The 26,815-nt window shown below is 34.8% G+C and overlaps 1 protein-coding gene across 1 annotated transcript; it reads left to right on the forward strand.

The window, feature by feature from the left end:
• The first annotated feature begins 637 nt into the window (after positions 1-637).
• LOC137572735 (neural-cadherin) lies at positions 638-22,341 on the forward strand. The gene is made up of 11 exons (XM_068284529.1): positions 638-765; positions 869-984; positions 2,060-2,224; positions 5,313-5,450; positions 7,326-8,649; positions 10,882-13,183; positions 13,244-13,414; positions 15,201-15,442; positions 20,444-20,656; positions 20,811-20,981; positions 21,331-22,341. Exons 2-11 carry the CDS (start codon positions 931-933, stop codon positions 21,450-21,452), a joined length of 4,902 nt encoding a protein of 1,633 aa, XP_068140630.1. The 5' UTR covers positions 638-765; positions 869-930; the 3' UTR covers positions 21,453-22,341.
• The last annotated feature ends 4,474 nt before the right edge of the window (positions 22,342-26,815 follow it).

Below are 26,815 nucleotides of genomic sequence, written 5' to 3' on the forward strand. Positions count from 1 at the left end.
TGTGGTTAATAAAAAAACCTTATTTGCTATAACCAATGGTTAGTCTAGACTTAAGACTTTCGAATCAGCAAGTAAACATTAGACTCTCTCAAACATAATAAAAAGAATTTGAGGTTCATTTGTGTCTAAGTCACACCTTTACTGCTCACTCTTTTTAAAATCTTTTTCTTTACACCAAAATCTTTTTAACAACATGAAAATCTGACAGAATCTGGCAATTGAATATCTATAAATATGAAATTAAATTACATCATCTCCTCAAAATGGATAGGAAAAATGGAAATTGAAGATATATACGTTCCCTGTAAGGCTTATTTAATATGCAGAAGACAGCATCAAAAACAACATCATTTTCCACACACACACTTACACGCAGACACACAGTGTTAAAAGAAAAGTCAAAAGAGAAAATGTAAAAAGAATTGAGGAAATGTCAATAAGAAAGGCGTCAAATTGTTGAGTCGACGTCGTCAAACTTTTTTGTCTCTGAAATTTCATTCATTTGTCTAGAGTACGTGATAATTGCGAGACTTTTGAGTGAAACTTTTAAACTGGCATTTAACTGAAACTCTTCTTTCTCCCCCTTCTTACTCTCTCCCTCTCTCTCTCCCCTTTAAATAGTCACCAAATTCATACGCATTGGCATTGCCGATAAAAACGATAATCCGCCCTATTTCGACAAATCGCTGTATGAAGCCGAAGTGGATGAGAATGAGGATATTCAACACACAGTGCTCACTGTAACGGCTAAGGATCACGATGAGTGTAAGTAGTACTTCTCCTTGGAGATGGAGATATTTGCATATGAGTGTATATGTATGTACATCTATGTATGTGGGTAATACAAATATTTGATACACAATTACAGCCTCACGTATACGCTATGAAATTACCAGCGGCAACATTGGCGGCGCTTTTGCGGTTAAAAATATGACTGGGGCCATTTATGTGGCCGGAGCATTGGATTATGAGACACGACGCAGGGTAAGTTAAGGAAAATCTACCAAACCAACAACCAAGGGAGCTGTCTATCTTGGCTCTTATTTTGTATACCAGTAATCGACAAACATTCTTTTTCCAAGCAGTTGTTAGTGTTGTTGTTGCTGTGGCTGTTTAGGGGGCGGGGAGAGGCTGTGACTATATTTATGACATAAGCGTTGCGGGTTTAGTCAACTGTGAGATTTGTTTATGTCATTCGGAAAACAAAATAAATGGAAATGAAAATGGAAAGTAGGAGAAAATGAAGAACGAAATACCTACATATATACAGGAGTTTGCAAGTTAAAGCCGAAACATATTTATATGTAACTAGAAGTCAAAGACGACATAAAGTTAGGAAACTACATATATGGGAATTAGTTGCAACAGACTTAATCAATTTCATAAAAATAAAGTAAAATTTTCATTTCATAGCCCTAGAGAAATGTCGTCTGTCATTTGTATTGATATACACTGATTTAGTTACATTTTAGGGAAACTTTCACTTGCCAATTAGTTTGGCAATTATTTCTATAAAGATTTTAACATGCCAAATTCTCACAATCGATCTTTGAATACTTTCATATTCAATTAGTTGGTTAACTAGACTTTAGTACAATCCCCTCAGTTTTCAGTTACAATATCCCCTTTGTTGCCCGAGTTAACTTTAAAATTCATTAAGAAACAAAACTTGATTTTCATTTGCAACTCGCGTTTGGCCAACCGCAAGGCTAGTTAAATATTGAAGAAAACTTCCTCGGCAAGTTACGTTTTAGTACATGCTCAACAATTGCGGTCAAAAAATACATACACACTTGTGTAGTGAGGAAGAAAGAGAGAGAAATTAAAGTCAAATAAAGCAACACGAACAACTAGGACGAAACATTAATTGAATTTCAATTCGAACAATTGACCAAAAAATTGTATGGCTTGTTCAAGTCTTTGGCAAATATTTGTCAAATTCTTGAATTCAACCGAAAATTGAAACAAAATAAATATGCAAAATTAAAATATTAATTATTTATGATAATTTAATTTCCAATACATAATAAATAATCAATCAATGCTTACGTGTGTGCAGTATGAATTGCGTTTGGCTGCCTCCGATAATCTGAAGGAGAACTACACTACGGTTATAATTCATGTGAAAGATGTTAATGACAATCCGCCCGTATTCGAGAGGCCAACATATCGTACACAGATTACGGAAGAAGATGATCGAAATTTGCCCAAACGAGTGTTGCAGGTCAATAACACGAAATTAGTTCAAATTATATAGCAAATGATTAAAGATCACCTAGCTTGGTTTAGCTTAGCAATTTATAAGATTTTTTTCAATTTATTTCGTAGAGCTTTATTTCTTGTTGCTTATCAATTGCATGAGTTTCATTTCATTTGTTGATTTGTTGCGTTTTCGCTTGAGTGAAAAGTTTATAAAATAAATCAAATTCTTTGCTGCAAAATAACATATAAAGCAAATATTTATAATTACGAAAAAACAAAAATATGGCGAAAATTATTTCACACAAAATAAATATTTTTCTCACATTTTAATAGATTTTTTACAATTTGTCACTCAATAAAAATACATTAATAGACATTGCATATTTCCTTTCCCATTTTTTTTGTTCAAATTTTTTTTTTTTTTTTTTAGCGCAATGTTAAAACATAAATATTTCAACCCATTTGCATGTTGTTTATATTACTGGAAAACAATTTGACTTAAATTGCGAAAACATTATGGAAAAACATTTTTTAACGAAAAATAATGACAAGAAATGTTTTTACAGTTTCCCTTTTTTTATATATATATAAATGTGAATTTAAACCACAAAACATAAATGAGTTTATAAAGGCAAAGGAAAAGCATTTTACAAATTTATTGGTAAAAAAAAAATACCGAAAAATATATTTTATTCACCGAACTTGTTATACTCTTGAAGTCATAAAATCTTATGGTTTTTCAAACCATGATTAAAGAATAAGGAAATTGTCTATGAAGGGGAGTTCTGTTTCTGTTTGCTTAAAACTTTTTAAATGCTCTAAGCCTTATCCTTCTGCTTTCGTCTTAAGACGTGTCCAGCCTTTTGTTATATGGCTTTTGTGCGTTTTAAGAACAGAATAACTATTTAAAGAACGATCACTGGAAACCTTTATTTGCACACTAAGCTTTCTATATCCACGCGTAAAGTACAGAACAATTGAACAGCCATAATACCCTACTGAAAGGTTAGGCAGATTATTGATTAACCATCAGTAAAAATGCCAAACAGATTGAACAAAAATGAGATGAGATGGAGAGTAAAAGAAAAAAGGAGATTATTATAATTTCAAAATATGTCGATTAAGTCCTGTGCTCAAAACTGCATTTTGTATGCATAATTGAATAAGTAGATTAAATTATTGCATTTTAATGAATAAACAAGAAGAGTTGGTTGGAAAAATGCAAATGTAAATTGACCAAATGACTGATTGACTAATTGACTAAGAGAACTATTTTGACAAGATTAAAATTGTGCCAGCTGTCTGATGGACAAATGAAGGAAAATCATTTGTATTATTTACAAAAAAAAAAAAAAAAACAAAACAAATTATTCATTTTGTACAATTTTTCATGTTTTTTTTCTTTATTTATTATTCCAATCAATGGTCTTTTTTTGTTGTGTCTTTCCAAAAGCACCATATATTTTTATTTATTACCTTTATCTTTTGTATTTTTTTGTATAATTTAATTATGATTGTTTATGCCTATTTTTATATATGTATAGTACGAACTGAAATTGGTTGCCTCGGATAGTTTAAATGAAAATCAAACAACAATCGTGATTAATGTACGCGATGTCAACGATCTGCCTCCGAAATTCCCCCAGACATCATATGAGCGTTCACTTGATGAGGAAATGCGTACACCCTTTACCATAATGCAGGTCGTTAATTAATACCAATTGATACTTATTCTTTCGTAATACTCGTATCCAATATGAATATGAAATACAATTAAAACGAAAAACTGAAACAACAAAAACAAACAAACCATCACTTTTCATATAACAATTAAAATAATTCTCATTGTATTCATATCTCATTTGAACTTTACATTGTAAACTGAGTAATAACAATAAGTAAACAATAATCCCCTTGGTGTGCGTCATTGTCTGTGTGTGTGTGCGCGCGTGTGTGTGTGTGTGTAAGAATTGTTTTAAAGCCAAAATGAATAATCATTCGAGTAAATTGCCAAAAGGGAATTACCAATGTGTAATTGGTGATTGGGTTAAATTGTAATAATAATTGGTACGCAGTCTTCTGGGAAATTCGTTAAAATTTCAATCTTAAATTTCCATAGAAACAGATTGTGTATAACAGATTTGTATAACAGTTGGACATCTGTATCTGTATTTTTTTCATCCCAAACAAATAATTTGACGAATTTTCTTAGAAAACAGTTTTCAGTCGTTTTAACATTTATTTAATTATATTAATTTGGTTTTTTAGATTTATTAAGCATTGCTTTAATTAACATTGTATAGTCCTTTTATTTTTAATCTCATTCAATTGCTCTTTTTCGATTTAGTGCTAATTAAAAATCGAATGATGGCATTAAATATTTAATGTTTAAGGATCCAAGTTTGATTTTGTATTGTGGTTTCTCGTTTACTAACTGCCTGCTAATTTAATTTTCAGCTTGAAACTAACTAAATTGGTATTAAAAGCACTAACAAAAAAACTTTCAAAAAATCCTAAACTGTGAACTTGCACATATGCTTACTAAATTGCATGCTTTTTAATTCGTTTTATTTTGTGTTGATTTATCAAATATTTTTGCCACAATAAGTCCCTAAGCCGAAAAATAGAATGGAAATCAGAGATCAATAACTATGGCAATGCCGAAGTTGCCATACCCTAAAATCCTTTGAGTTGACCACATCAACAAACAAGAATAAAAACAAAATATTAATGCTCAGTTCATAGTAACATATGAACGTTTCGATTGTTAGTCTGATTTAAAAGATACAAATTCTTGCATTATTAAAGATTTAAAGTTAATTTTGAAATTTTAGTAGTCCAACTTAAATTTCTCTTTGTTAGAGGATAAAACAGAAAACCAAGAGAAAACAAACCTCAATCAACTTTCGCCATGAACCAAAATGTTGGTAAAATATTTAAAAACTAAATACCGGGCAAAAGATTTATATTTGGCCAAGAAAAAAATAAAAATATTGATAAATAAATCACAAACAAGTTTTTCGTTTGCATGCGAGTACGAGTAGTAAAAAAAAAAGCTTTATAAAATTTAAATTTTCCATCAAATTATTAAAATTGATTTTTCGTAACAGGTAACCGCCACCGATGGCGACAAGGATCGTCCGCAGAATATTGTCTACTTCCTTACTGGCCAAGGCATTGATCCTGATAATCCGGCTAATAGCAAATTCGATATTAATCGCACAACTGGTGAAATATTCGTTTTAAAGGTAAGTGAATGGAAAAACTGAAAACTCATAAAATTTAAGCATTAACAAATTGCCGCAAACCACAAGAGAGCGAGGTAGAAACAAATAAAAATAAAAAAAAACACAACAACAGAATGCAAAAATATTTAATGCATAAATAAATAAAATTGCTCCGCATTCAGGCCACAACTGCGAATTGCGGAATGTGTTCGCTGATTAAGCCCCATCAATGCACAACGCACTTAAGCCCGTACCCGTACTTCAATAGTCGGCTCTCCGACCGGCAAACAACAAAATAATCGTTCTACAATACAAATACGTGTGCTCAATATTAACTACAAATCACGGCGGGGTTGCTGCCCTCAACTGCCATCCCGTGTATGGGCATATAATTGGCAAAAACTATTGTATAGAATATTTCTGTCTTTATTGCATTGCAATTCAATTTGTTCATTTGTTCCCGTTTTTAATTGCATTTAAAGGAACTAATATTGCAAATTTCTTTGCAAATTTTATTCCAATAAAATGCAAGCACTTACTTACTTATTAGTGGAAAATAGTAGCTAACTTTCTAAATATGTTGCATTTAGTTTTAATGACAGAAATTGTGGAATTATCTTGAAATTATCAAAGGAAAAAAAAAACATTATTAATATTAACATTCAACATTCTCTTTAACCGAATGTTTTCTGCATTCCAAACAAAAATAAATTCCCAAAGCATAACAAAGCTTTGAAATTTCAACTATTCATTTATTAGTTAAAAATGTATTTTTTTTTTTTAACGAAATATCTACTTTAATAATTCTCTGTTTTGGTCACAAGGATTCACTCATATGTGGAATAACAAAGAAAAGGTTGGGAATACAGAAACCACAATCCATGTGACCCACAACAACTCACACAACTAATTCCCTTAAATTGAATATGTCATAACAATGGCTGGCAAATTTGTCATGCAAATTAAAGCGATGACGATGCAGGAGAAATGCTTTCTCTATTTTTTTGCCCCCAGTGAATTTTTTTGCCTTGATAAACGGTAGCTAAATGGTATAAAACGGGTATATGTGTACTTAAGAATAAAAGATAGCTCATAATTCTCTGGATAGTAGGGAAATTACTAGAGAAGCTTAAGAGCATAAGAATATCCAAAATTAAGTGTGTCTGAAAATCTTCATGTCTAGTGGTGAGTCATCATCCTTCTTTAAAAAAGTTAAAACTAACTTCTACGGTGAATCTTAGTCGTATCTTTCTCAGAGAAAAGTTCCGATTATTGTTGTCGCTTATTTTTTACGACAAATCCAATGTCAGCGCCATGAAAAGCTGCTGCTACTGCTTCTGCGGTTGTCATATGAGGGAGTTATGGTTAGGTATGGGAGGATAAGGGCTCGAGTATGAGGGTTTAAGCGTTACGACATGAGCCAAGAGATACAAAGTGCTGATTAAAATCGTTTTCCTTTTTTTTTGCGCTTTTTATTATTCGTGAGTTTAGATGCCATGATGAGGGGGAAGTGTGGGATGGTCGGGTACTTGGGATGTGGAAAACACCTGCACATCACTCAGGCTTTTGCCAGAATGAAAGCATATCAAAGTCAAAATCAACGTAGAAGGGGGAACCGACAAGATTCTTTCTTTATACATATATATGTATATCTTTTTGTTGTTGTGAAAGGATAATTTTCACAGGGTTTCACTTGATGTGGGTGAGGATGGAGATTGGAATTGGTATTGGGGTTAGGGCTTAGGGTGAGTGTCCCCTGATGATGTTAATCGGTTTTGCGGTTATGACAGCTTAAAATTACACACAATAACCAAAACCCTGAGCATAAGCCATATTAAATCGTTCCCCTTTTTTACTAACCTTCTCCCCATTTTTTTTGGTGTACTTTTTTTATAGCCACTGGATCGCGATCAACCGAATGGACGTCCCCAGTGGCGTTTCACCGTCTTTGCCCAGGATGAGGGTGGCGAAGGTCTCGTGGGCTATGCGGATGTCCAGGTCAATTTGAAGGACATTAATGACAATGCCCCCATTTTCCCGCAAGGCGTTTACTTTGGCAATGTCACCGAAAATGGCACTGCCGGCATGGTGGTAATGACCATGACAGCTGTGGACTACGATGATCCGAATGAGGGTTCCAATGCTCGTCTTGTCTATTCGATTGAGAAGAATGTGATTGAAGAGGAGACTGGCTCACCAATATTCGAAATTGAACCAGATACGGGAGTAATAAAGACAGCTGTATGCTGCTTGGATCGTGAAAGGACTCCGGACTATTCGATTCAAGTGGTGGCAATGGACGGTGGAGGGTTAAAAGGGACGGGGACGGCCTCTATTAGAGTCAAGGATATCAACGATATGCCGCCGCAGTTTACCAAAGATGAATGGTTCACCGAAGTGGATGAAACTGATGGCACTGCTCTGCCCGAAATGCCCATCTTAACGGTTACAGTGCATGATGAGGATGAAACTAATAAGTTCCAATATAAGGTGATCGATAACAGTGGCTATGGCGCCGATAAATTCACCATGGTCAGGAATAATGATGGCACTGGTTCCCTGAAGATCGTTCAACCCCTGGACTATGAGGATCAATTGCAAAGCAATGGCTTCCGTTTCCGCATCCAAGTGAACGATAAGGGCGAGGACAACGATAATGACAAGTACCATGTGGCCTACTCATGGGTGGTGGTTAAGCTACGCGATATCAACGATAATAAGCCACACTTTGAACGAGCCAATGTGGAAGTTTCAGTATTCGAGGACACCAAAGTTGGCACTGAGTTGGAGAAATTCAAGGCTACAGATCCAGATCAAGGTGGCAAAAGTAAAGTCTCCTATTCGATTGATCGTTCATCGGATCGTCAGCGACAATTTGCAATTAATCAAAATGGTTCCGTCACTATACAACGTTCTTTGGATCGTGAGGTAGTTCCTCGTCATCAAGTGAAGATTTTGGCTATTGACGATGGAAGTCCACCAAAAACAGCCACCGCCACTTTGACCGTCATTGTGCAGGATATCAATGATAATGCACCCAAATTCCTTAAGGACTATAGACCTGTTCTACCCGAACATGTGCCACCTCGTAAAGTTGTTGAAATTCTGGCCACCGATGATGATGATCGTTCCAAGAGCAATGGACCACCCTTCCAATTCCGTTTGGATCCCAGTGCCGATGACATCATACGTGCTTCTTTCAAAGTCGAACAAGATCAAAGTAAGTAATCATATTTCTCGATACATTTTATATTATTTGGGTCAAACAAGTTTTAAAAAATAGCTAGATAAACTTTTAGGAATACAAATTTTCTTTCTTTTTAAACTAAATGTGACTTTTGTTTATTGCATACTGCAGCCGTTCCTTTTTTAAAGCTGATAGAAGTGAAGCTCCTATTTGTCTGCACTTTGACCTCCCAATGGAATGCAAAAACTTTTTTTGCGTTCAAAAACATTTGGGTCAGAAACTTTCTACCATAACAATTTTCAGTTTGTAGATTTCCTATTGGATATATCCTTAGACAACTATTGGCTTGGACATTCCATTGTCACAATATGTGCCAGCATGCTAACAAAAGCATAAAAATGCAATTACCCCTGCCAGGGGAAAACAAAACCCGAAAAAAAAAAACGAAACTGGGGAAAAAACAACAGAAAATCGAGATACAGCAACAAACTGAACCCCAAAAATGAATAGGCAACTATGGCTATGGTAATGGCTGGCATGGTAAGGTAGTCGATTCAACTTTTTGGTCATAAAACGGAAACAGTAAACCGCACAACCCACATGAAAATTTAAATAATATAAGCAAACTGAGTTCTTGCCATATGCATACACCTACATCCATACTCATATACATACATATGTATGGGTATATCCACCTACCTGATGAGACAAAGTAGCGGCAGCATTTACTCTTTCGAAAGGGATTCAGAAATGCAATTTTCTACATTCCGAATTTCTCTAGTCAAGACATTGACATAAGTCACTTCAATTGTCTACTAGAAAACTTGGACATTCCCATAAATAAAACAGTTTTTAAAGAGATAAGAAGTCCCCTCGGAAACTTAGTTGTTCTTCAAGAACAAGAGCTTCAAAAACTTACCAGACGTTATAGCAACGGTTATGCAGCCGATGTAATAAAAAGTAGCTTCTTGAGAAGTATTTAATGCGTGGAATTGCTTAGAAAATGGATAATGTAAGTCCCTTTCTTCGTTAATTGTCAGTTCAGGATATTTCGGGATGTTAAAACCTCTGATAAATCTACTTCCTCCATTCACATTAAGCACAGTTAAAGGCTATTCGTGTAGCTTTTTTTCAATTACTGACCTAGTTAGCTTTATCTATATAGTTGACCTTAAGCCACAATTTCAATAAAAATCACTTGATGCCCATATAATTTTCCAAGGCCCGCCTGCCTGGCTCCCCCCTTCCGAAACGACCATGCCCCTGCATTTGGTTTGGGTGGGTATCCTCCGGAAAAAAAGGAAAATGGCAAATGCACAAGTTTTCAATTAAATTACCTCCAACGTCTGCCACAAAAGCCAAAAACTACATACATTTGTGTCCGTTAGTGAGAAAAGAGAAAAGGAATAAAGCGACTCGACACACACACACACACATTCACATTCCCACGCACATGGTGGTGGAAAAAAAGAGGAAAAACTAAAAGAAAACCCCCATGTGGATTGTCCAACAACAAGTTGGCATTGGAGTTGGAGTCCCAGTCACAATTTGCGTGGGTGGCAATCCAATTTCGATGCTACTCCACAAAACATTCCGCCCTCTGGTCTACGGTCTCTGTCTGTGGCTTGACTCTCTGCCAGTATTTGCATACAATTTGCCTAAAAACACACCATGGAGTGTCTTTAAAAATACATTTGTAGTATGTGTGTGTCTGCCCTTCACTCTTCTTAACCCATCATACATACCCTTTAACTGGCTAGAGGATTAAGCCTTCTTCTTTCTGTCTCTATGTATGTAAGGACTTCGTGCTATACGTTGTCTGCATGTTTTAGCCAAGACTTAACACTTGTTGGCTCAAAGGCGTAATTACAACAAATGGCCAACATTGCAAAAGTTGCATCTGCAATCAGGCAGAAAATGTTTGTCTGCCGAGTATGCCAGTATGCCAGCATGCCTGGTGTGTTTTAAGGCTAATAAAAGAGCTTAGATTACCTACTAGAGCGCTTTTCCTTTACAGGTAACTAGGAAATGCTTTTAAGAGCTACTAGAAAAACGACTGGCCACATTATGGGGATTTGTAAAATTGGTCTTTTGGCTTTTGATAATTGGGTAACACGATGAAAGCTGATTAAGTTACAACAGAACCAGAATTAAGGACAGGCCTTTTCAATTACCTCTAACTGGCTGTAAAATTTCCAACTAGTTTAATTAATCCTTTCTCATGCAATTCCCTAAATATCTCCATTCTCTATTTTAATTTCACAGAGGGTGCAAACGGTGATGGCATGGCTGTCATTTCATCCCTGCGTTCCTTTGATCGGGAGCAACAAAAAGAGTATATGATTCCAATTGTTATCAAGGATCATGGCTCACCAGCAATGACAGGCACCAGTACTTTGACTGTGATCATTGGCGATGTGAATGATAATAAAATGCAGCCCGGTTCCAAGGAAATATTTGTCTACAACTACCAAGGACAATCGCCAGATACAACCATTGGGCGGGTCTATGTCTATGATTTGGATGATTGGGACTTGCCCGATAAGAAATTCTATTGGGAAGCCCTCGAACATCCTCGTTTCCGTTTGGATGAGGACTCAGGCATGGTCACAATGCGTGCGGGCACTCGTGAAGGTCGCTATCATTTGAGATTCAAGGTCTATGACCGTAAGCACACTCAGACCGATGTTCCGGCTAATGTTACCGTGACTGTACGAGAAATCCCACATGAGGCAGTAATCAATTCAGGATCGGTGCGTCTCTCAGGCATCTCAGATGAGGATTTCATACGCGTATGGAATTACCGCACTCAAAGTATGAGCCGCTCGAAAATGGATCGTTTCCGTGACAAATTGGCCGATCTTTTGAATACGGAACGTGAAAATGTTGACATATTCAGCGTCCAACTGAAACGTCGTCATCCCCCACTCACAGATGTTAGATTTTCAGCTCATGGTTCACCCTATTATAAACCCGTGCGTCTAAATGGCATTGTGCTAATGCATCGTGAGGAGATTGAGAAGGATGTGGGCATCAATATCACCATGGTTGGCATTGATGAATGTCTCTATGAGAACCAAATGTGTGAGGGCAGCTGCACCAACGCCTTGGAAATTAGCAGCTTACCCTATATGGTGAATGCCAACAAGACGGCTTTGGTTGGCGTGCGGGTGGACACTTTGGCGGATTGTACTTGCGGTGCCAGAAACTTCACCAAGCCCGAGTCATGTCGCTCTTCACCCTGTCACAATGGTGGTCGTTGTATGGACACTCGTTTCGGACCGCATTGCTCTTGCCCGGTGGGTTATACCGGACCCAGATGTCAACAGACAACACGCAGCTTCCGCGGCAATGGATGGGCTTGGTATCCTCCGCTTGAAATGTGCGATGAATCGCATTTAAGTCTGGAGTTCATTACACGTAAGCCCGATGGTCTGATTATCTACAATGGACCCATTGTGCCACCTGAACGCGATGAGATGTTGATATCGGACTTCATTGCTCTGGAATTGGAACGTGGTTACCCTAGATTATTGATTGATTTCGGCTCTGGAACTTTGGAGTTACGCGTAAAGACCAAGAAGACTTTGGATGACGGCGAATGGCATCGCATCGATTTGTTTTGGGACACTGAGACGATACGAATGGTGGTTGACTTCTGTAAATCAGCCGAGATTAGTGAAATGGAAGATGGCACTCCGCCAGAATTCGACGACATGTCCTGCCAGGCTAGGGGTCAAATTCCACCCTTCAATGAGTACTTAAATGTGAATGCTCCACTCCAAGTTGGCGGTCTCTATCGTGAGCAGTTCGATCAGAGTCTGTACTTCTGGCACTATATGCCAACGGCCAAGGGTTTCGATGGTTGTATAAGGAACTTGGTCCACAATTCCAAATTGTACGATCTGGCCCACCCTGGACTATCGCGAAACAGTGTGGCCGGTTGCCCTCAAACCGAAGAAGTTTGCGCTCAAACAGAGACCACGGCCCGTTGCTGGGAGCATGGAAATTGTGTGGGCTCCCTGTCCGAGGCCCGTTGCCATTGCCGCCCAGGTTGGACTGGACCCGCTTGCAACATACCCACCATTCCAACCACCTTCAAGGCCCAGAGTTATGTGAAATATGCTTTGAGTTTCGAACCCGATCGTTTTAGTACTCAAGTGCAGCTACGTTTCCGCACCCGTGAGGAATACGGTGAATTGTTCCGTGTCAGTGATCAGCATAATCGAGAATATGGAATATTGGAGATTAAAGATGGTTATTTGCATTTCCGCTACAATTTGAATTCATTACGCACTGAGGAGAAGGACCTCTGGCTGAATGCCATCACTGTGAACGATGGTCAATGGCATGTGGTTAGGGTGAATCGTTATGGTTCTGCAGCCACTCTGGAATTGGATGGCGGTGAGGGACGACGTTACAACGAAACATTTGAGTTTGTGGGACATCAATGGCTGTTGGTAGACAAGCAGGAAGGTGTCTATGCTGGCGGCAAGGCAGAGTACACAGGAGTGCGAACATTTGAGGTCTATGCGGACTATCAGAAGAGTTGTCTTGATGATATACGGTAAGTAAATATCTCCAAGCATTTTCATCATTACATCATTTCCATGTCAAACAATTTCAGTCTCGAGGGCAAACATTTACCTCTACCACCAGCCATGAATGGCACACAATGGGGTCAGGCTACCATGGCTAGGAATCTGGAGAAGGGCTGTCCATCAAATAAGCCCTGCTCGAATGTCATTTGCCCAGATCCATTTGAGTGTGTTGATCTCTGGAATGTCTATGAGTGCACGTAAGTTTTATTTCCTCTACTTTTTCCTTAATTTTATTTTCATAACATGCCATATCGCTTCCTTACTCAAAATCAAAACGAAAAATTGACTACCTCGAACTGAGCGACCAACACCTAAATATACACGACACCACCAACATAAGAAAACGAATATGAAAAATGCCACGCCACGTGTGACGATACAAAATGTAACCAGAAGTTTACACAATGAAAATTGAGAGAGAAAATCAAACAATCAGCAGAAAAACCAACTTTTGATAGGCTTAATCAATTAAAGGCAAAATGAAAGGGATATAGAGTCAAACACACATACACACTCGTTCAATCAAAGGATACGCACCCATACGAATGAAACAGAGTCAACCAGTCAGTTAGTCGGTTAGTCATGTACCTTCTCAACCATTTTCTCTACCATGAAACGATGCGTGACAAATCAATCGGCTTAGGCTTTCAGGAATTAGAGGAGGGAGAAGAAGATGGCCATTTGTTTCGGCTACCTAAAACTGGACTTTTTCTCCCTCTTCTTCTCCACCTTTCTCTCAGTCTCTATTACTCTGTTCTATTCTGCCTGTACATATGTAGTACTCACCAAGCGCTTTGTTTCATCACACACATACACATACAAACAAACACACTGAGAGTTACAGGGAGTTTAACAAGCTTTTGTGAAAAACCTTGGCACAGGTACCAAAACTCACTCCAGCACACACACATGGACACACCCTCTCAAGCTTCTTTTTGTGCATACACCGAAAAACCACACGTGGCGTTTTACCCCTCAATACACGTTTTACTTTTCATCTTTTACCTTCTTACCATTTCGGTTAACGTATTTTTTTTCTCCTTTGAGCTATCATTTACTTTAAGTTCGAAGTCTCGAAGGCAATTGAAAAAGTGATTTCTTAGAATCAATAGAAATGGCTTATTCATCATTTAGATTTCAAGTCGAAATCGTTGAGTGAGTTTCAAATGGTATGGAAACGACTTCTATTTATTTATGCTCTTTTGTTTTGAGGATTTCACAAAGGTCACAAAAGTAAAAAACCCTTGAGTTGAAGGGTCCATGGCAAAAATATTCACAATGTTGCTCAAGAGTAAATAAATAAAATTGCAAGTAATATATTATATGAAAATAGATTGAGTTTGAGATAGTTCTTTAAGAGTGTTACCTTAAATAGTCTTGCAACTGTAAACTGCTGTAAAGTTCATATGAAAAGACTGAGGAAACATTTGAATATCTTCCTGGAAATGAGTCCTGAATTAAAGCCTGAGCCAATGAAAGAACGACACGAACAGCAACACTTTTGCAGCAACTTGCTGAGCCATTGGCTCTTAGAAAGGGACTTTATATGTATATTTCAGTTCTCTTCCAAAGCAAGCCATAACTGAATAGAAATTTAGCGATTTGATCCTAGGAAAGTTTTACTTAAGTTTTAATTTTGTATTCTCTTACACAATAAATTTTAAAACAACAACAGAACATTTAAGGATATTTATAATGAAATTCATAACCTAAACGCAAACCCAAACTTATCAATCATTCGCTAAATACTTTTGTGTTTCCCATAAACTTGGACTATAAATAAACCCAAAATATCATCATACATTTTCATTGGCCTCATATTAAATTATAAACATTTCTTTTGCATTTTTCTGTTGCTCTCAATATTTCAATATACAATTGAACTAATTAATGTTAACTTTCTATATATACACACTATCGATTTCCTTACACTCACTCATATATTCATATAACGAAATAAAAAATAAACAAAAACTTCGGCAGTTGTGGCGAAGGAAGGATCATGTCACCCGATTCCAAGGGTTGCATGGATCGTAATGAGTGCCTCGATCTGCCCTGCTTGAACGGCGCCACTTGTATTAATCTTGAGCCGCGATTGCGTTATCGTTGCATATGTCCCGATGGTTTTTGGGGCGAGAATTGTGAACTGGTGCAAGAGGGTCAGACCCTTAAACTGAGCATGGGAGCCTTGGCGGCCATATTGGTTTGCCTATTGATCATACTGAGTGAGCAAAAACCAATAGATAAACCAAAAATACATACATATATAAAAATATGCAACAATACATACCAGATCTATTTAATATACATATAAATTAATTAGAACCTGCCTGCTTAGCCCTTAGCCTTTAGCTGTCCATATCATCCAAATCAGAAATCATTCAAACTCTATCAAAATTTTCATTAAAAAAACATTCATCATCTTAGCACCTTTAGCGAATCACCAATCATCGAGTTATTGCACATTTTCATTCAATATTTTGCTTATCAATGTTGTTTGTTTTGTTCAACGTAAACGTAAACGTTATATGTAAATAACCATAAGTATACTAAGGTAAGGTCAATGTTTAAAGAAATTTCTAGAGCCACTTTAGTCTACACTCTTGAATGAATGTCCTCCCCCCAAAAACCCATGTTCTTATACACAGATATATCTATATATACATAGCATTTTGGACGCATTTCAAAGTTTAAGTATAAAACAAAAACCTGAAAATACCTTTCAGGTAAGTTAACAAATGTGCAGTCAAAGATACAAAGAACAACAAAAGCAATAGCTTAAGAAAAAGCAAAAGAGAGAAAAAAAACGAAACCCAAAGAATGAAATCACAATGCACACTAAATCCACTTCACCAGCTCGAGACAGGACAGCTCAAAGGAGCTGAAACTGAAGCTGGATCTGCTAGAGGAGGAGCAGCCACTAAGCAGCTACAGCTGCCAGTTTTTCATTCCTTTTCTTCAATTTTTGTTCCTTTTTTTTTGGCCAAGGATTTTCTCTCACATTGAACGAAGGCAAATGTCACTTGCAAGTTTTTCCTTTTTTTGTTTTTTTCACTTTTTCGTTGCCGATTCCTGGCTTTCGAGTTAAATTTATATGTGAACATTTCGTGTAAATAAGGTTAAAACAACTTCTTCAAACTAAAACTTAATGACGTAAAATATGGCAAAGTTTGCTCTCCCATGGACCCATGGACAAGAGCGAGTAAAGAAGGCAGAAAAAAGTGAAAAAAATTATCAAGTACTTCCACTCACTCATTCACTTTCTGATCGGTTTAAACTACGCACTTGGGAGCAATCGAAAGAAGGCACACAAAAAGAAGAAAACTATTCAACTTTTCATTTGCCTCTGATTTAGTGTGAAAGTTTTTTTTTTTTTTTGTGCCCCTTTGCTGCTTTTGAGGCATTTACTTTTCGGCCATCTTCCGCAGACACTTCTGTGCCTCTCCATTTCTCTTTTGGCCATCTTAAGCATGTTTGCTTGCGAATTGCTTTTAGCATTTACCCAATCATTGTCAATATATCAAAAAAAAAAAAAAAAAGTTAAAAAAGGGAAAATTGTTCAGCAAAAAATTGACTTAGTCCAGTCAGTGAATGGATTTTGGCCAAAAACTTAAAGTTCAAGATGTCTTGCTTAAGATGGAGAGAAGAGGAATGAGAAGAAGTAGAAGGACGGGAATATGGAACAGACGATCAACTGCCATGCAAACTGATTTTGTCATTATTTTCACATTTGCATCAAATTAAAAAAGAAAACGAAAAAAAAACAGAAAAAATTTATATGGATAATTCAAACACAACACCATGAAATATAATAAACTATTAAGGAAAATATTTGAAATAAGAAATACTTTTCCAGGAAAATCTCTCATAAGTTTTTCAAGACAAACAATTATGTCCAGTTCTTGCTTTCTATTCATAAGTTTGAATATGAAATAGGAAAAAAACAATCAAACAAAAAATTTCTTTAGAAATTCTTCAAAAAAGTGTAATAAATCTTTTGGCATTTCCATAGCATCTCTGCAAATTGTCTAGGTTCCCCCACATATTCCCCATGCAGCTTTCACTCCTTGGAGGTTTCATTTCACACCTCAATTTTCATTGGAAATTCAACTGACATGGCAGAAAAGCTTTTCCTTTTCCTTTCACTGGTTGCACACTGTCAATGTATAAGTTGGTCTAAACAAAACAAAAAATAAAAAAAAACTAATCAAAACAAAGTTAAGTGCAAAACACACAACTAGTGAGTGATAGAGGTAGAGGGGGAGCGACTTGGGGTAAAGCCCAAGTTTTGGCCAAAAGACAGAAACTAAAACTTTATTCAATTCCCAGCAAAAAGATGCAGGGGATGAAGAGAAAGAAACATAGAAAAACAGCTGCATAATAATCATAAAAAAAATGGAGGAAAAGCTATGGCAAAGAGAAGGTAGAGAAATTGCACTAAAGAGCACTTAAGATGCGTGTTGTTGGGAAAACAGATAGAAAAATGGGAGAAACGAAAAAATGTTTGCCCAATGCAAATGCTAAAAGTTTGTTACACCGAAAAAGCGTCAAATAATAACAACAATCTATGCAAATAAAAAGAATATATAAAACAGTAACAGATAACATGGACTCTAACGAAGCGTCTATACCCTACGTAAAAACTATTTTTATTTGTATATTGTATATAGACGTATAGTTTCTTATCTTATGATTGAATATCGATGAGTCAACTACTAGTCCATGGAAAAATGAGAATTTTCTCAAATCCCAAAAAAAAACAAGGCCAAATGCCCTCCTAGTAGGGTATAAAGGGAATAGCGAAATAATAAAAACTAAAATTTAACTACCCCACCGAACGTTTTCATAAGACTTTTTGACAGTTTTTCACACTTTCATGCACACATACACACACACATATACGCATATACATGTAAACACTACGTAACAGAGAAACAATAAAAAAATGAAAATTTCATAACTGCGAGTGAAGAAGAATAAGCTAAAATAAAAGTTACATACTTTTCATGCAAGAAAAACAAAATTTTTGTAAAAGTTTTTCAAATGCATGATGAAAAACAAATTTTAAATAATTTCTTTTCTTTTTTTTCCCCTCCTCCTCTCACCATCTACACACATAAACACTACTACATATGCACATCAACCCCAACTTTGTGTGTGTGTGTGGTTTTTCGTTTTCTTCGTTTTGTTGGTTCTTTGCATTGGTTTTATTTTCACCGCGGACTCCTTCAGTTGTCCTGCGGGCTATAAAAGCTCTGGCAGCACTTGTGTGAACGAGAACGAATGTCTACAATTTCCCTGCCGCAATGGCGGTCGATGTCGTGATCATGATCCGCCCGAGAAATACGTATGCCATTGTCCCATGGGTTTCACGGGCATGCATTGTGAACTGGAGTTATTGGCCTCCGGTGTATTGACGCCGTCGCGTGATTTTATTATTGCTCTGGCCCTTTGCTTGAGCACACTGATATGTAAGTATCCAACCATTCATCCATTACAAGTATGTATCAGGTGAAGGTAAGGGTCTCTTGACTGCCGCAAAACGCAAAAAAAAAAAAAAAAACACAAGAAAAAGTTGGCAAAAAGAGAAAAGTTAACAGTAAGTTAAGGACTAGTTGAATAGCATTAAACCGTTAGTTGGCTTGGCCAGAAATTAGAAAGCCGAGAAAGTAAGTAAGCTATAATTCTGCATGATTTTTAATTTATCATATATTTTAACATATTTATCTAGTTATAAGCTAGTTATTTTTTTAAACAAATTTAAGTCTTAATTTTGCTGTAATTTAAATTTATAATTAATCAATTTTTTAGCCAGTTTACTTTAGTTCAAATCAGTAGATTATTTATTATAAATCATCTTTGAGATTTTCATCTGCAAACTTTAATTCATTTAAATTATTCTCCTCTTTATGAACTGAAAAATTCCAATTAACTTAGCTAACCTGCAAACTATATCAACAAATTAATGAAATTTGTTGAACTTTTGTATTAAATAACTTCTTGTTTACAACTATTTGCCATATTCAAGTACAACATGAAAACTGGAGAGAGGAGGAAAAACTTCATTCTCATGAATATTTTAATTGTTGGCTATTTAATTTTTCCCCATTGATTTCTTATTTCGTTTCGATTTCTTTAATCAAAAGTTTGTCCATATGGACAATTTTAATATCTATGCAAACGCCGACAGTAAAATTAATTAAATCGCATATATACAATCAGAAAAACTCCATCAACCGGAAAGGCAGCAGCAGCAGCCAAACACATCAAATGTCATTTCCGTGGATATTACATAAATTAAAGTATATTGAATTAAATAAAAGAAAGATAAGTAAGGAGGAGAATTGATTGCATAAGTAAAATGGAAATTAAACAACAAACGGTGAATGTTTATTTACCAATTACTTCAATATTCTTCAGATGGACTTAAAGAAAACGCAAAACCAAAATGTTGCACACCGAATTTTAAAATGCTCTGAGAAACTTTATAGAGACAGGCATGAAGAAAAAGTCCATAATGCTCTTTGTGAAGGGTATAGCAAACTTTTTGCCAGAAGTCGCCCGTAGTAAATTATACCCAAAAAAGAATGACCAAAAAAAAAAAAAAAAAAGAAACTCCAATTCCAACTTCAGTTTTGTGGTATGGTGGCAATTTCTAAGGCTTTATTATTTGTGCAACAGATGCTGCTGTCCATGCAGGCAGGACCCATTCCCTGCCACCGCCCAACATCTAGCTTCAGCATCTTTCTTCAGTGCGTTCCGAAACGAAATTAGAAAATGAAACGAGACAACAAGTTGGCAAGATAAAAGCGCACAAAAAAAAAATACACCAGGAGACCAGCAGGGACACTCTGTTCCGTCTCCCTCTGTCTCTGTCTGTAGCTTGATTTGCCATTTGGCAGCCATTTTGTGTTGCGTTACTGAAACTGGGGCAATGTGCGCAATATTTTGTTTACTCTCTTCTCTCTTTGTTTACTTTTCTCTTTTTCTTTCATTTTCCAATTCTTTTCATCCATCTGTTTTATTGAAGAATTTAATTAAGCATATTTTGTTGTTGTTGTTTTAAAAACAAATAGTTAAATAATAAATAAATGTTGAAAATGTTGTTGCCTGTTAAATGTCCTTAGAATTGTTGTTGCATATATGTATATACTTATGTATAAAAATAGAATACTGTAGAATACATTTCTAATAAATGTTTTTGTTATTTTTTTGCAATTGTTTAGTACTCGTCCTTGTATTTGTCGTCTACAATCGGCGACGTGAGGCCCATATCAAGTATCCTGGACCCGATGACGATGTACGCGAAAATATTATCAACTATGATGATGAGGGCGGCGGTGAGGATGATATGACTGCATTCGATATTACACCACTGCAGATACCCATCGGTGGTCCCATGCCACCAGAATTGGCTCCAATGAAAATGCCAATTATGTGTAAGTAGATTTAACACTTATTCATACAGATTACTTAAGAATTATCAATAGAATCGATTTTATGAGTTGTATTTCTACTCAATTGACAACTTATCCTGACTTACTTAATAAAGCATTCTAATCTGTATTATTCCCCTTTCACTTTCATTATCAGACCCCGTGATGACACTAATGCCTGGCCAAGAGCCCAATGTGGGCATGTTCATTGAGGAGCATAAAAAACGGGCCGATGGCGATCCAAATGCACCGCCATTCGATGATTTGCGTAATTATGCCTATGAAGGTGGCGGTAGCACAGCTGGTTCGCTTAGTTCTCTGGCATCGGGTAAGCATTCCATATATAGATACTCATTAATAGACCATTTTGCACCCAATATGCAGAATAATTGAGCACTCAATGAATGTAGAACTAAATGAAAGACAAATTATGCCACAACTACTGCAGATTGCCCCAAAAAGTAGGCTACACTGAAATGTAGAGCAAATAATACAAAACATGAAAAACAAGAACACTTTTTTGATTTTTACACTCTGTTTTTGTGACATTTTCAGGCCAACAAAAAATATCAAATACAACTGAATATTGGGTGTAAAAAAGGCAAAAAAGAAGAGCAAAAACTAAATTTAACACTTTTCCCTTCCTTTTGTGCATTTGTTTTTGTTTTGTTTTTTAGGTACCGATGATGAACAACAGGAATATGACTATCTTGGGGCCTGGGGGCCACGTTTCGATAAGCTGGCCAATATGTATGGGCCAGAAGCGCCCAATCCCCATAATACCGAACTAGAATTGTAAGTTGCGAAACTAAAAACTGAGAGTTGCATTTAAAACAAAAAAACAGAAGCGAAATTAAGTGAAAAACAAAACAGTACACATATACAAAAACACACACACACACATACAAACTCGAAACCAATATTGAAGCAACCAAAGATGAAAATGCAAGCATCAAGAAATTGAGAAAAAAAGAAAAATCAAACACATATTAATTGACACGTGGGAGAAAATGACATTTGTAAAAATATTTCATCAGCATTTAAATTTAATATATATATATTTAATAATTATTAAGGCATATTCATGATCGATTAAAACGGATAAAACGGATATAGTGAAAGAGAGAGAGAGAAAAAGTGGTACGAAAAGGTAAAAGTAGAAGAGATGAAGAAGCATACCAAAGTTTAGTTTAGGCAAAGGCTTATGAATTTATTAATTTAATTACATTTAATAATTTGTAATTAATTTTCAGTTAACTCTAAGCCAGTCATTTAGAAGGCGAAACTCAATTATTTTTTAAGTGTAAAAGTTTAGTTTTTTAATTTGTTAAATTCATTTATTGTTTTAAGCTAAAGCAAAACAAAAACAAAAACGAAGAAAAGCCACAAAAAAAAAGAAAATGAATACCCAAAGACTGTTTTCGTTCCATCATAAACAAAAATATATATACACCACACACACCTTACACACACACACATACTTACACATACACATACAAACATATATATATTATCATTATAAACAATTTTAAACATTGGTAAATTGAAGGCCATCAAATGAAAAAAAAAATATATATATAAAAATAAATAAACGAAGAAAAAAGAAAATACTCCTAAAGATATTCTAAAAACAAAAAAGGAATAACTGAATCTAAACTAAATGAAAATCTACATCAAGCAAATGAAAATACTAGCAAAAAGAAAATGAAAATGCAGCTAGCCAAGTAATGAAAACAGAAAACCGTAAGAAAGAAAAAGAAAATTACCTTTAGATGAACTTAGCGCAATTGATATAATTAAAAAACAAAAAGTAAAAACCACAGAAAATATTTTACCTTGTATATATTATTAGTTTTAGCACCAGCAGGTAATTAAAAAATTTAAAAACTACAAAAAAAAAAAACATAACAATTGGTAGAAATAAAAACACATAAAGAAAAACATTTCAACAAATCAACAGAAAACATTTTTTGCGTTATGATTTCTCTTTTAATACACGAAAAAACAAAAGTCAGCCACTAACACAAACACAGAACATTCACACACAATGAGTTCATAGAAAATCGTAAGTACACGTATATATATAGTCTATATATATATACACATATATATATATAAATGCATAAAATATCTCTAAATCATAGCAGTTTTCCAGGCATCACAAAGCGATATATAACAAAAACGAAATGCCCGAACAAAATCCTAACTAAAATAAAAAAAAAAAAAAAAAAACAAGAAACCAAAACGAAAGATAAATATTTTCATTTTCAAAACAAAAAGAAACTGCAACAAAAGTTGACTATTGAAAAGTGCAAAAACTAAACAAAAAACCAAACAAAAAAAATATCCAAAAAAAAAAAAAACGATAAAGATTTTTAAAAAAACACATACAGAAAAATTGTTAAGCCATACAGCGAAGATAATAAATATTTAAACAATTTAAGAATAACTCACAGAAATGCAATAATACATTTTTCCGCTGTACTTGTTTGAGAGGAAAAGTTCTTAGAAATTTATTACAAAATAAATCATAATATTAATGAAGAAGCACTAAGCATTAATTGTTACATCAATATAAATAGAACACTTTATTTCTATATATTGATTGCCATAGTTTCTTTTGCTTTTGGCTTCTTCCCCCAAATAACAAAACAAAAAAATAACCGAAATGAAAAAAAAAGTATGTGAAACTACATAAGACCCACACAGAAACCAAAAATATATAGGCAAAAGAATGAAGTGAAATAAAACTGAAACACTGCCCAAAAGGTTCAATTAAGATCTGATTACTAAGTCTCAGCGAACATAACCGACATAATGGAATTCTATTCCTCTATAAATCAAACTTTGAAATGTGAATCTTTTTTATGATTTTCTCTTTAAATTCTTTCACTTTTTTCATCTGTCACTCTATTATAACAGGGATTTGAAACATGTTTGGCCTTCGACTTGTTAAATGATTTTTCGAAAAGGTTTCAACTTACGGGAAAATTTCAATTAAGCGTATTTATCCTTTCTGGCCATATTTTCCATATATCCATATTTATCTTAATATTATTTCAATTTTATTCACTTAAGGTCGAATCCAAGGTTATAAACAAATATATTTAGATGAATTTGTTGTTAAAACTTTAAACTATTTCAAACCTTTTCACCTGTCCACTGAGTAGTCAGACCTTAATTAAACCTTTTTTTCGAAAGACTTGAAAAGTTGACTCAACGAAATATAAAATTTGCTTATTTCTTTATATTTTTCTTTTTTGTTTTTGGCTTTTACGAACAATTTTTGCATTTATATACGAAGACAAAACGACAAAGTGTAGAAGAGAACGAACAAAACAAACAAACAAAATAGAAAACCGAAAACTTACAATTAGTAGAAACCGAAATGAATAAATCAATAAATAAAATTATATACTCATTTAACTTCACACATACACTCACACTCACACACACACACACACAGATATATTTGTTATATATTTTGTAATTTGTAAGTTAGATCCATATATACGATACATATACATACATGCATACATTAATATATATATATATAATGCACAACACACTAAACACAGACACTAGAACACTCACACACACATACAAACACAGACATCGTACTATTTGATAACTATGTATTTATAATGTATGGCATTTTTTTACCAAAAACAAAGTCCCTGCAAAAAAAAAAGGAAAGAAACAAAAACGAAACTAACATCACACTAAACCAAAACTCTCGATTTGAATGCAGTTTTTAGATACAACAAAAAACGAAAAATTAACAAGAAAAAAATTTGAATATAAGTATATATTATTATTATTATGTAAAATCACTTTAAATCTAAACGGAAACTAGTATTAACAAGAACAACAGAGAGAACAAAAAACGATGAAATTATGCATAAATTACAAGTAAAATAAACTAACAAATTATGCAACAGCAGCAGCAGCAACAACAACAACAAGAACAGACAACATAAAAAAACATACAACAAATTGTGTGAGTGCAATACTAAAATCCAATTACAAAAAATTAAAGAGGAAAAACTTAAAAATTGCATAGAGCGAGGTGAGTTGAAACGAAAGTTGCGAAAGTTTTTTTCGGCTCACACAAAGAAAACTCAAAAGAAATGAAAAGGAAATGGAAAGAATACTTAGTTAAGGCAATGCATTAACACACAAACACACACATATACACCTACACACACATACACACAACCACATGAAACATAACAAACTGCAATTATATTAAAACCAAAAAAAAAAAAAAAAAACAAGAAAACATAAAAAAGGAAAACGTGAGCAAAAAAAAAAAAAAGAAAAAACTAAATAAAGAATCTGTAACGTTATATGGAAAAAGAAATCAAGTCAAAAGTATTTTTCATTCATGGATTTTTTTAAAGAATGTAAGTATAGAGATAGAAGACTTAAATAAGTATAGAAATCGAAAAGATATAGACACAGATCCCAAATTTTTTGGGAATTAAAACTTCTCGAATATCCTGAGTAACAGATCTAAAATTTTAAAAATGCCTGACACCAGGTAACGTGGTAGTTGTATTCTTCTTTAAGTGACTGCCACAAAGTGGATTCAGAGCTGGTCATTAAACTGCCGCGCAAAAGTAGGCAACAATATCTGCATCACTTTATTCAATTGTTAATATTCTATAGGAAGGAGTTTTTATACTTTTGTTAAAGGTTTAAAGATCGTTGTAGATTGATTTTAGTTGACGAAAGACTTAAAACTATCCACAATATTTCTGTTACCGCTCATTTAAAGATTTTTTTTCAGAGAACTGCGTGTCTGAAGCCCTAACAACAGTAAGAAAAAATCTTAAACCGAATAGTTTAAAAAATTCGTTTCAGTATGTCCTGTTTGAAATTCTGAGGGTTAACCATATGTACACAAGAACTTCACCCAAACTTACTGAAGTTTCATTCTTCAGAACTATAAACTTGGAATTCATAGCTTCAGATTAAGCGTTAGGATTTATAGAGTTTAAAAAGATTCAGCTTTACCTTTCTTTATATTTGGATGATTTTGAACGCGGTGGTTAGTTTTTTTTATTAATTAATAGTTTATGGAAATCAGTGTACCGAACATGTTTCAAGCAAGTATTCATCAATTAAACGTGCCAAAAATCTATTTTTAAATTCCACGGAAAACGAAAAATATTCCGTCATGAATAGCCAGAAGGCAATTTCATAAACTGGCAGCACTTAACTAACAAAATGCCGTACATATTTCTCTTGTTTGCTCAAAAAAAAAGCGAAAAAGAACCAAAATAAATGAAAAAGCAAGTGTAAACGTTTGCATTTAACAACCTGCTGTAAAAATAGCGGCTAAAAGAGAAAGAGAGGAGCTAAAAAAGATCGAAACATATAAAATTTCTGCCTGGGCAAAAATCCAAAATCAATACAAAGCGGTCATAACTAGGAATTTTTACTGCAAATGAAACACAAAAATCAAATGAAATGGAAAGTGAGGGCAACTGTGGTAGGCGGAAGAGATGAGTGTGGGCCACCAAAAGCAACAAGCGAAACTTATTAGACCAAGATAAACGAGCCTGAGAAAATTCATAAATTTCCTCGACCAAAGAAAACATCAATAACAAGCAATGGAGCTAAAAGAGAAAGGAAAAGAAAAAGTGAAGCCAAGACCAGCCAGCGAAAGCAAACAAAATCGAATAGGAAAGGAGCAATGGGATAGAGTTAACCCATAAATCGACAGCTGCAAGGAGACCGCCAAGAAACAAATTTGTTGTATGCTTTTCTTGACTCTTGTTGATTTTTTCTTAAGCTAAAAATAGTCACAATTTGTTGTGTTGTATCGTGTTGGCCTGGCCCTTAAACAATTGCTAAAACGTGCAAAGAAAAGCAAACAAAAAAAAAACACAACCAGCATCTAGACAAATGTTCAACAGGGAGCCATAATATTGTATATTTGTTGCCAAGTTTTCCAAACTGTGAAAATTGTTGAATACCCAACGCTGCCTGAAAAGTTTTTCATTTCACTTGAAACTTTTGAAGACAATATGAATATTATAAACGATTTTAAAACGATTTTAAGAACATTTCAGAAATCTTTTCTGGGAATCAAGTTTTGATTTTTTTTTGTGTTGATAGTTGGAACTTAATGTATATCTAAAAGGACCTTATTTT

The sequence above is a fragment of the Drosophila tropicalis genome, unplaced genomic scaffold, assembly GCF_018151085.1.
Source record: "Drosophila tropicalis isolate 14030-0801.00 unplaced genomic scaffold, ASM1815108v1 contig_393, whole genome shotgun sequence".
Classification (NCBI taxonomy): Eukaryota; Metazoa; Arthropoda; class Insecta; order Diptera; family Drosophilidae; genus Drosophila; species Drosophila tropicalis.